The 12,938-nt window shown below is 33.8% G+C and overlaps 1 protein-coding gene across 1 annotated transcript; it reads left to right on the top strand.

Moving 5' to 3' along the window:
* Positions 1 to 340: 340 nt before the first annotated feature.
* On the top strand, positions 341 to 11,636 carry LOC124374612 (probable ATP-dependent RNA helicase DDX23; the record flags this gene model as incomplete). Its single annotated transcript, XM_046832797.1, has 5 exons — positions 341 to 423; positions 4,566 to 4,702; positions 6,244 to 6,377; positions 7,219 to 7,338; positions 11,502 to 11,636. Coding segments are annotated over exons 1-5 (609 nt in total), but the record flags the coding sequence as incomplete, so codon positions are not given.
* Positions 11,637 to 12,938: the final 1,302 nt, after the last annotated feature.

Genomic DNA, 12,938 nt, shown 5'->3' with positions numbered 1-12,938 from the left:
CAGCTGCTATGTGATTATTGCAGGCCACGAACGATGCGTACGTCCATCGGTCGCAGACAGCATAGCCAACATCTACAACCACACTCTGGAGCGGCGTTGCAGTCAACTCTTTCCAAGAATTGGAGGACAGGCTAAAGGTAGTGGTATCCACTACTTGCCTCGACCGACCACTGACTTACCGCCCAACATCCTATCCAACCAAGGGAGAGACATCCTTAATTAAACGCCTAGCATACGAGGAAAGCTCTGCTGTGAAGAGCAGAGTGGGGAGTGGGACAGAGTGGTGGATGCCATATTCAAACCGCTCATCTGGAACACGGTGTGTGCATTCCGACGAACCATGAGGATGCATCTAAACGCCCTCAGTGTAAAAGCGTCCAATTGCTGGCCGAGCCTGCTGATGAGTGGAAGTGTAATGGGAAGGTATCTGCGTTGCTGTTTACATCTCGGAGCTAGTCATCCCCGCCTCCGTCTCAAGTATCTAATCTGTAAATAGACCCAGACCGTTCCACTCTGGCCCCAGCGAATCCTGGACACCTGTCGAAGAGTCAAGTATTGCCTTCTCTTAAGGACACCGGCTGCAGTGCGAGCGACTCCGAGCCAACGCTGTCCTCAAAATCGCTGAAGTGACGTCGTGTGTGCGGACGTTAGTGAAGCTCAACACAACCAACCAAAAGTGGCTTAACAAGACAAACCCAAAAAAACAAATCTATTAATTCTAGTGACCATCAACAAAATGTGACTTAAAATCGAGGATGATCAGCACATCGTGTCTACATGTCACCCATAAAAGAACTAAACCGCGTAATATATATTAAACAAAAACAAAAATTAACAAATTCCGTTTTCACAATCTGTGTTCAAAAATTTCTTCTGTCTGTGCACCAAAAGCGACAACAACCACAGCCGTTTCTCCCCAATAAAGTGTGGCATTGAAGCTCCTTCGCTCATATTCGGCTGGGGAGCTCCGAATCCGGCCGGTTTTCATAGTCACTGCTCGCATAGCTTCTCACCTTGAAAGCGGATATTGTGTATTTTAAAATTGAACTAATTTTTTTCAATTGTACTGCAGTCTATCATATTTCACCGAAAACATGTGCAAAGGCGGAGGTGTGAATTTTCTATTTAAGCGCGAAAACAGAGACCCTAAATATTCCACAACCCTTCCACAGGCAACAATTGATTACAAAGTCTAGTTGATCTAGGTGGCGCATTGTACTGTTGGAATGGTCGGGAGGTATACAAAAAAGTTAATCTAAATTCCGCAGGAAAAATTTACGAAATTCATTTGGCTGTTATAACAGATCCCCTATAATATGGTTTGCTCAATAAAATTTTTATTGAAAAAAATTTGGAATGCCCTTTCTAAAATTTTTCTCTGTTTCTAAGTTCGTTTGAAGTTTTATCATTTCAGGTGAACTTTAACATATCGATTGTTTTGGGAACCACACCAATCCCCTGACCCAGCCGGCTACGCGAGTATTCTCCAACCTCTCTTTCGGCTTATGTTTGGTCCGGTGAACACGGCCAACACAGAGTTGAAGTGCTAAACATCGGAGTACCGCGCGGGCCCACATCACGACCACACGTTATTAACAAACTGTATTAGACGTTTCGGTTTTCCTGTTATGGAGCGGGCTTGGTTCCTCCGACCACTTTCGTCGCAGGAGGCTCGTTGATCGGGAATCTCAGTCCCGAGAGATCGAACCTCTTTTCGGTAAAAATATAAAGAAGGTAGAAAAAAAATCTTAAAATTCAAAAGTGATCCCAAATTCTTAACAGATTTCTCCAAGAAGAATCCTGGTTTTTTATTGATAGTTTTGATAATGCGGGAGGAAGCGTTTTCTGCGTTTACAGACCGTTTTAATTTTTATTTGAACATCACTTGCCCTTATAAGTCATTCAAAGAGCGATCAGACAAAAAACACAACACTTGGATAAATCAAAACATTCTCAATTTAAGAAAAACATTAAAATTTTTATCATTCAATTTACATAGAATCGACAAATGAAGAATTCAAAAATTTCTTTCGAGCATACAAGCTAAATTACCGCAAAGAAATAAAAGCCGCTAAGGCTCGGGATATCGAAAAATAGACTAATGAATTCTGAACATTTTTCAAAAAAAGTGCGTGGAATATAATTAAAAATACAACTCAAACACAAGTCCTAAAACATTTCAAACGTAACCTTAAAATACAAGGTAAAATAACAAAAAACCCGCTTGGAAGTGGGCAAGTGAATTTAATAACTTTTTCTCCACGGTTGCTGGGCCGGACCCATGTTTTTAGTGGGAACAAGCACCCGGAGAGGACTCATTTATGGGACCGGTCTCGTCCATGGTCCTGTCTCCTGTGAGCGAGGCGGAGTTTGGTCCGTGTGCGTGCGGGAGCTGAAGCCGAAAAAGTCGGGTGACATCAATGGGATTGTCTGTGTGGTTAACTTAAGCGCTGCTTTAAGCACATTTCAGTACCACTCACAAAATTGATTAACCTGTCGTTCGCCCAAGGCGTTTTCCCGTCCACTTTGAAGACAGCAAAAAGTCATTCCAATTTTTAAAAAGGACGATCCTTATGTCGCAAGTAACTATCGTCCAATTTCCCATTCTTCCGTGGTCCCTCAGCAAAATTTTTCGAAAAAGGCCTTCCTTCGACGATTAGAAGATTTCTTCAATCGCTTTGATGAAGTTATTTGTAATGAACAATTTGGATTTAGAAAAAACAAATCGACTATTGATGCTGTCACGAGTCTCATTGATTCTGTTGTCGATGGTTTGGAGAGGCGGGGGAACATGTGTGCTTAGCATATTTCTCGACCTCTCAAAGGCCTTTGACTGTGTGCATCATGAAATACTGTTGCACCAGTTATGGGTCAAGCGTGTGTTCGTGGTTGTGCCTCAAAAATGGCTCTCGTCATACCTAAATGATAGAGAGCAGTGTGTGCAGATCGCGAATACCCTCTCAGGAAAAGTTAAAATGCCCTATGGAGTCCCACAAGGATCGATTCTAGGGCCTGTCCTTTTTCTCGTCTACACGTCAACAGATTGAGTTCATCAATCCATAATGGAAAGATGATTCAGTATGCTGACGATACGACTCTCTGCATTAGATCAAAAACCAAACCAGATCTTGAAATCAAAGCCTTTGAAGAACTCAACTCATGCATTGATCATTTTTTCAATATCAATTTGAAAACAAATTGTTCTAAAACAAGCGTGATTAATTTCTGTTTTCGGCAACATGAAAACGAAATTCGACCAATTGTGATGGTGGATGAAACCATAATAGAAGAAGAAGAATCCACCAAGTTTCTTGGGATGCACCTTGATCGAGGGCTGACATGGGACGTTTACATTGAGAGTGTCTGTTCAAAAGGTTGCTTTCTGGCATTTATGTCTTACGCAATTTGGCAAAATTCTGTTCATTGGATATTCTGAAGACAGCTTACTTTGGCCTAATACATCCACATTTAGCTTATGGTCTAAGATTGTGGGGTGGCTGTTCTAGATACAAAATTTAATAGAGTGTTTAGAATGCAAAAGAAAGCTGTCAGAATCATTTACAAATTAAATCAGAGAGAGTCGTGTGTAAATTAGCCTTCGGGGGAGCTTGGATTACTCACTTTGCCTAGCCTCTACATTTCTCGACATCGTGCTATACTGCCGATTCAAGTTGCGTCTCACTTCGGGGTAGCGACGTACACCAATACGGAACTAGGAGGCCGGGACAACTTTCGTATGGCACAGCACAGAAACTACTGTTTTTGAACGCTTGCCATCTCAGGTTGGTGTGAGGCTAATCAATAGGCTCCCTGAAGAGATCAAACGCGTCAATAACCACAAAACAATTTAAATCTCGATTTAAAACACTTCTTAGTGTCCAAAGCATTTTACTCAGTTGACGAGTTTGCGATGGGTCGCTGGGATAGTCTTCACTAACATTAAAAAAAAAAAAATTACAAACTCCCCTTCTGATATCCAAGAAAATTTGGCCACTATCGACGAAAACGGCGGCAGGTGGCACATACCCCAAAAAGTAATTTTTATTTTAAATTTACTCGAATATTTTTTTTACTCAGAATTAAAATTAATTATGTTAGTTATTAGATTAGGACTTTTATTTCTATATGACGCTTGCAATTACAATTATTGTTAATTGTTTCCTGCAATAAAGAGTATTATTATTATTATTATTATTAAATGGACAGCATGCATGAGTAGATTGTCAATGAGTATTTGACATACAATGAACCACCAACCACCATTTAAACAATTCTCGTAATGAATGTGGCCTTTGCAATGCGTCTGAATGAGCATCTTGCTATTGCATACTAATCTATAGTTCTGCGAACATTGATGACATGTTCATTTATCACTGGTATCTGTAATATTGACATTGTTGGCTTGTACTTATGCATGACATTGATCAATATCAATATCCACGACTCAGTAAAGGTTATGTAAACTTATTTAAATAATAAGTAATTAACAGTTTATATTGCCTATGTATTTTTTAAGATGCACAATTTTATAATTTCAAATAATCTACTTAGATGTTCTGTTTTAGAGTTCGGTTGAAGAAAGTGAAAAAGAAGGAAGAGAAGCAAAAGTGGGATGACAGACATTGGTCAGAGAAAGCTTTAGATGAAATGACAGAGAGAGATTGGAGAATATTTAGGGAAGATTATAACATTACAATAAAAGGTATTTTAACTGTAACGATTTAATTTTCATATTGCACAATAGTATAAAAAAAACATCCTTAATATTTTACTTAGTTGAGTATTGGACAAATTCTTTCAAAACTATTCTTTACTGGAACTTGAAGATCATTATGCTTAAAATATTTTAATAAAAACCCAAATTATCTGTCCAGAGAAGATTAACAGATTGTAGAGCCCCTCTGTACTATTTTGAAAACTACATATAATAAAACTGAACACTTTAGTATGAAAAATTAAATTTCAAAATTAGTTTAAATCCAAAGAAAAATGTATGTTTTTAAGTAAATGTTGAACAGCATTAATTATTTCATGGACAAAAAAGTTCCATTTTCAGTGAACATCTTAAAATTCATTGTAGTTGTTATGAAAATTTTTAGTGTAAATAAATTGACTAAAACCTATTAAACAAACTACTGTAGCTGTATGGGTACAGTAGCATATACTTAGAGTGTGGTACTCTCAGTTATTATCTCGGCCTAAAACAGCTGTAAATTGGCTGATAGAAAAACAAATTGACAAATATAGTCTCACTTTACTCTTAGTACAGGAGGAGATGTTTAGTCCTTAAACTGTATGCACATGTGAACACTATTATGCTCATATAAAATTACAGTTTATGATGTGTGATATATGTCCCTACTCCTGAAAACATCAGATGTACCATAAAGTAATCTTGTGAATAATGTGAAACAATAACACTACACAAAACCAATGTTAAAATTTATAGTACCTACAGGATGTATACAAAAGAGATCACCAGATTCCAAATCTATAATCAAGATTATTTATAGTTTTTACAATATTAGGGCCACTGTTTGGAAAAAGAAGATTTAATTTTATAATTATTATTTATAGTAATTGAAAGCAAGCTGTTTTCTCATGTCCACGAGTGTCTTGCTGCAAAGAATGGCAACACTAAAAAATGCTGGGGTTGATAAACTTTTTAAAAGCCAAATTGTAAGGCTTATTGCTCAGAGATCTAAACAATGTTAAATTGCAATATTCTACAAGATTGTCCAATCATATTGAAATTTTGTAACAACAATAACTGCAAATGTTATGGGAATGAATTTGTCTGCCTAAATTCTAATACCATAAATCTACAAAATGCCAATATTTGAAAGAAAAAACTGCTGAGATTTATTAATACAAATTTTTATTTATTTGTTATTTTTATTTATAAAAAACACAATAAACTATACACTATTTTATGAACAAAAAATTATTCTAGGGATACACCTGTTAAAACTGTAAAATATAAGTAGGTTTTCTAACTCTAATAATAGTTTACATTTTGCAGATACAGGGTATCTGTTTATAAAACAAGTGGAGTTGAGCACTGATAGTTATTTTAATTTAAAATATTTAATTACAAAAGAATACATTAATACAAAATAATTTGTCTAATAAAAAACATAATGTAAACAAAAACATACATTTTTTATAACTATAAAACATGGAAACAAAAATTTAATGATAACAAAATTGTAGAAAGATGGTACAAATTCAATAATTTTGCAGGTGGAAGGATTCCAGATCCAATTCGTAATTGGAAAGAAACCGGATTTCCTCCTGAAATTGCAGAAATCATTGATAAAGTTGGCTACAAAGATCCAACACCTATTCAAAGACAAGCCATTCCGATTGGATTGCAGGTAAAGCATGTTTCTCTAATAGTTATATCTAAACTGTAACCCTTTAAATATTTTTGTGGTTATAATATAACATTTATGATTTTCATAACAATTTTTAGAAATAAATTTTCTAACGCTCAAAAAGTTATAGGAATTTATCAGTAATGGTATGAAGCGAATCAATTATGTTTCTTAGACGCTAATTTGTACGATAAATAAGTGTAAAATTAATGTAAAAAGAAGGTCTTGATCGTTTCTTTTATTGTTTGAGGTCTTATAGAATCATCTATTCATAAAAAAATTCAAGTGATCAGCTTGTTGTAACCTATTTGCAGGCTTTTATCTTAAAAATTTTACTCTCTTACTTAATTTGAATCAAATAAAATTTAGAATATGAATGCATTATAACATTATAAGTTCAGATGTTTGTTTTGAAAAATTAATTACATTATTGTTGTATAAAATATAGAAAAAGCTGTCATAATATTATGGTTATTCAAAATCTAAGATTTACAAATCAAGAGTTGTAAACATTGTTATTTTGAAGTGACACAAAGTTAGCTTGTAAAATTAAATAATAAATTAAAATATTTAGACATTTTTTAAAAATTGTAAAAATATTACTATGCTATTATTAACCAGGAAGTAACATAGTATTGTATGTTGTTCATGTAAACATTTTTTCCAATGTTATTTCAACTAAACTGTGTTTTCATTACATTTCAATACCAAAAGGACAATTGAAAAGCGTGATGGGATATCTATAAAACGCTATTGCTGTACTATAAAAATGCAAGAAATATAACTGCAGGAAATTATTAGCTATAAATATTTCTAAAATATTTTCTTTATCCCATTACAGAACCGAGATATTATTGGCGTGGCTGAGACTGGTTCGGGTAAGACCCTTGCCTTTTTGATTCCTCTGCTGATGTGGATTCAATCTCTCCCCAAGATTGATCGTATTGAAGATGTTGATCAAGTGAGTAATATCATTACTTGGTTATGTGTATAAATGTTGTACAAAGTAATCTCATGAAACAAATTGACTGATAAGTGAAGTAATTTAGTCAGTTAACAGTATTTTTATGTCATCCACCATGTTGTAAACTTGAAATTTCAGAATGTCTTTAAAATTGATATAGTCTTGCTATATGGGCTCAGTGCTTTTCTCCAATATGTGGAAATGTATAAAACAGAAATAAGAATATTTGGAGAATTTTTCAGATTATATTAACTTGCATCTTTCAAGTAATTGTCAAAGTACAAACTAGTGTACTATTTTATTGTTGCATGAAGACAGTGTAGTGCCCAATGGGAAGCAGAACTTTTTAATGTTCGAGCACTGATTAGTTAGTGCCAAATCTGAGCATAAACCCTTTGTGGTTGTGGTAGGCCGCCATGAGAGATAAGTTTAGCCCATACTTATCTCTCACTCAGCTCAGGTAGACTTACTGGTGGTTTTCTCTAAGCTCGGTGGGCCACTGCTAGTAATCCAGCTCTGTTCTATGTCACCACTCGGTGCTTGCGTAAACCATGTACGTCTCTTCGACTTGTATTTAATTGACAGTATTTGATCTTCAGCTCTCTAAAATAAATGAGGTTTCGATTAAATTCGTGAACAATTTACTAAGTTTTAGCTTCAAAGTTAAAATTGTATTGATTGGTTATTTAACCCTTTTACTGCCGGCCATTTTTTTATTGTACCATTCAAAATTGCCAAGGAGGGAAATCGCTGTCATGCATTCATTTACAAAAAATGCTGTATCTTTTTTATTTTTCATTAGATTTGCATGAATTTTTATTTTATTTACTCATATTTAAATGCTGTTTTTTAAATAATAAAAAGACATTTTAATTTGAAACAAACTCATTATTTAATTTTAAAAATTTAATGATGTAAATAAAAAATAAATAAAAAAATAAAAATTGTGTTTGGCATCTGATAATTTATTTTAAAAATTATACTAAAATTATGAGCATGATATCATTATAAACTAGAGCAATTGCTTAGAACATATACCAAATTTGAAGGTGCTACCTTGTGAAACATAGCTGCACTATGAGGATTTTCCCAAAACTGATAGGCCTCCTCTAGGCCTACCAGTGGAAGTTGAAGGTAAACTTATCTGTGCCACATCCCCCTCACTATCTAATAACTCCTCATTATCTGATGGTAAGATAAAGTCAGGATCGTTATCAGTGTCATCCACATCACTTTGATTGTCATCAATAGCCCTAACACTAATATCAGAATCGTTCTCGGCATCTGAATCTGACAAATTCTGAAGGAAATCGTCACTCAGTTCATCTTGCACTTGTACACCACCATCGATTAGACTGTTAATTATTGTTCCCTCACTCACAGGAGAGTTAGATTTAACTCTTTTACTCATCATTTTATCCTTGATTCAACAAAAGTAACACTTCAAAAAACTTTCGATAACATTGTAAACAACAGCAATGAACGAAGATTTCAGTAACCTAACCCGATCGTCTGGTTTTGACAGCTGTCTAGGTAGTTCGTCAATTCTAGTCAAAGACGACGAAAATAGAAATCCAAAGTTCTTCAAATGGCTTTTTTCATTATCCTTTGCTCCTCTAAACAACCAAAAATACCGAATATTTCGGCATTTGAACATAACAGTAGTCAGTAACAACTAAAAAAACAGACGTCCGACATATCGGACGTTGGCGTTTTCGGCAAAAATGCTGACGTCCGATATGTCGGACGTCGGCAGTAAAAGAGTTAATATTTGCCCTTAAACGTACCAAGTAATATGAAATCCAAGTTATATATTGACCTATTTTAAAAGTATTTTATTTGCAGAGTAAAAAACAATTGGTCTCAAGTAGCTCTCTAATATCAACAAGATATAAACTCGTTTCAATATTTTAGGTTAGGCTCCGCCAAATACATTAGTATTTAATTAATAGATTGATAAAATACACTGTAGCTGATAATGTCATAATACAGCCATTATGCGAAGTCAGAAGTAAAGCAATTTAAACAAAATAATAACTTAATTAATTATTTAGAATGAAATTTTGTGCTGTAAACAAAACGTTAATTTCATGGCTTTCATGAAAATACAAGTAAATAAATTAACAGACAGGTTAAACGAATGGTACAATCTAGTTACAAGATTTAATTTATAAGGTAAATATTAGCTATTAAATTTTAGGGTTAATTTCAAATAAATGAAAATATTTAAAAGGTAATCATTATAACAACAAAGACCATTATAAACAGTTATGCAGCTAAAATTCATTTTGTCCTATTGTTAAAAATTCATCTAAGCTATAGAAGGAGTGCTTCCAAAGCCAACCATAAAAAAGTCCAGTGAAAGTTTTGTGAGGATAATTATTCACTAATGATTCTAAAGAGTAGTAGATTTTCAGGGATATCACTGTATGGCTATTCAAGATTTTACTGAGACGGTGAAAACCAATCACAGCATTATTCTTAGTTTGTGTATTATATAAATAAATTTCATTGTTAAAACTTTAGAAATTTTAGATTTTTAAAAATATAGGTCATTACATCATTATAACTATTAATAATGGTATGAGTTTCTAATAAAATAAAAAAGTGATTTACAATATTCCAGTTGATGAGAATTAGTCATCACTCTAATAGCTTTTTTCTGGAGGATTAAAATGTCTTCAATTCTCACAGAGTTGTCCCAAAAATGTAATCTGTATCAAAGAATTGCTTCAAAATAGGCAGTCCTTATGTAGTTTTTAAGAACAGCCCTTTTAAGAAGACCTAAAAGATAAATGACTGTAGAGAGCCCTTTACTTATATATTGTATGTGTTGGTTCCAATTTAATTGGGTATCTAGGTAAATTCCCAAAAATTGTATTGGTGACAAAACTATTGTCAAGAGAGGCCGGATAGTTTTTCAACAGAACTGTAGACACCCAGATTTTAATGTTTTCTGTCTTCTTGTGTTCTACCATAAATCAGTGTAGGCCGAATATTATTCATGCCCCCATTAACCACCAATTTGTCATCATGATTAAAGTCTTCAATAAAGGCCCTCAAATCACTGACAACTGAATCCAGTTTGGACGCCTGGTCTGACAATAAACACAAACATTTTTCTGCCATCACATTCTTGCACTACGTTGCCAAGATCTCATCCATGGACTATCTGCCATGATTAGGACTCTATTTCTTGGTTTCATTAGGAGACTAGATCATGATGATCGATGCAACATGGTTTTCTTTACTTCAGCCTTTTTCTTCTAATTTTTTAAAAGTTTTAGTAGTCTTCCGTTTATTCTTTCTTTCGGGCCTAGACAATTGTTTTACAGTTAAACCAAATTGCTGCTTCTCTTCCAACTCATCCAATATATGATATTGGTTTTCACTCAATTTTACATTAGACAAGGGGGGGTTTTATATACTTCGAAGCCTGTTTAGTTTTTTTGGGAATAAGTAAATAGTTTTTTCTGCCTAAGTTGACTTTTCAACTCATTCAGATGTTTGAATTATGTTATCCTTGGAAGCCAACTGTGCCTCAAGTTGTTTTACCTTACATGAAAGATTTTAGTAAATTATGATCATTATCAGCAGCTTTATTTTCCAAGTTCTTTGATTACATGTGTGGAAATATTAAATTTGTTAAAAATTTTGATAACAATATGTTTGTTTAAAATGCATCTGGGACTGTGAATCATGCATTTAATTTTCTTACTGCCGAAGATATGATGAGTACCTGAAATTTTATTCTCAGATTAGTAAAATTTGTGGAAAACCCCATTATTGGCAATTTATTGGTAAGGAGTATATATTTTCAGTTGTTTTACCTTACATGAAAGATTTTTTAGTACTTAAGTTATGATTCATTACCAGCAGCTTTATTTCCAAGTTATTTGATTACCTGTGTGGAAATATTAAATCTTTCAAAATTTGATAACAATATCAAAATAAATGTCCAAGCTATAATGTCAGACCATAAAGCAAGTAAAGAAATACACAAAACTTTTTATTCTAACAGTCAATATGCATTAAATGCTGATTTTATTTTTATGTGGTAAAAAATAATTGTTTACAGCCACACAGAACAAAAAAAACCTTGCTATGTAAGAAATTGGATATAATTGTCTTACATCTTCTTTTAATATTATCTTTCCTAGGGACCATATGCCATTATTCTGGCTCCAACTCGAGAGCTGGCACAACAAATAGAAGAGGAAACAAACAAATTTGGTGGTCCTCTTGGCATCCGAACAGTAGTGGTGGTAGGAGGTCTGTCCAGGGAGGGAGCAAGGGTTCCGACTACGACTTGGTTGTGAGGTAATGTTTCTAAGGGGACATTTCATTTTCCATATACTATGTTATAATTTAGGATTAACCATAAGAAGTGGTTTGTAACGTTTCTGTAGTATTTAGGATAGTATTTTAGGGCTAATGTTGGTATCATTTTAAATAATTCTTTAACTCTTAACCAATGTTCTAAATTTAATTTTTTTTTATATAGTTGTAGAATACATTGGAGCCAAAAAGTGACAAATCTAACAATTATTCTAATTTTATTTGCAAAATTTATTATTTTTCTAAAACACTTTAAAACTAAAAAATATTTTACATATAAATACTGTTCTTTAAGTAACACTTTAAGTACTGTTTCTATATATGTTATAGGCAAAAAAATAAATATTTTGTTTAAAATATTATGCTGATTAAGATGATGTTTAAGATAATGATGTATTTATATAGTCTGTAAATGAATTCTACAATAAAAACGGTTTTAAAAATATTGGTGTTGATAAATTTGTCTCGATTTGGTCATCAGTGTTTTCAGTGAATATTTACTGAAAAATATAAACATACAGACTTGGTCCTACAATTCGAGGGCTATCCAGAAAATATATTACGTTTCGCTCTGTAGCAGCTAGGGGCAGGACTATCGTGGCCATTTTAATGTCAGGGCATTTCTCCCTTTCTATGGCTATTCAGCCAGTGCTAGTGAGAGGTTTACTGTCACTCTTTCTTGTTTTAAAATTGCAGTTTAAAATTGTTAATGCAATTGAAAAATCCCAAGAGTGAGTGCGGGTCTGCAGGTAAGAGTACGTCTCAGTGGTGCATTAGGTTTAAAAATTACCAAACTAATGTGCATGATGATTAACGAAGTGGACAACCCAGCATTGTGACCGATGAAATTGTCTCTAAACTCAATGAGAAGATTAAAGAAGACCGCTGGTTCACGAGTAACAAAACTCGCTTAGTTTTCTTCAAATTTCAAGAATTTAGTTACACGAAATTGTTTTGCAGAAGTTAGGTTATAAAATTTTGTGCAAGATGGATACTGTAAACCTCAACAGAAACCCATAAAAATCAGCTTATGGCTGTTTAATTAACATCTTTAGAGACTTACGAAAAAAGATGGTAACTCGGCGAATCCCATGGAAGGGTGTGACTACCTGGTTGAAGTCTCAAGTGACAGAATTTTATAACACTGAAATTTAAAAACTAGTTTCACTGCTATTGATAAGTGCCCTAAATAGGTGATTGTGTTGGAAAAATTGTATTTTAGTGTTCACTTTGAAATGTATATAATACAAATTTTTCCT

This window comes from Homalodisca vitripennis, unplaced genomic scaffold (genome assembly GCF_021130785.1).
Source record: "Homalodisca vitripennis isolate AUS2020 unplaced genomic scaffold, UT_GWSS_2.1 ScUCBcl_9303;HRSCAF=17750, whole genome shotgun sequence".
Taxonomy (NCBI): domain Eukaryota; kingdom Metazoa; phylum Arthropoda; class Insecta; order Hemiptera; family Cicadellidae; genus Homalodisca; species Homalodisca vitripennis.
Note: the sequence above shows the minus strand (reverse complement) of the source record. Positions and strands in the feature narration are given on the sequence as shown.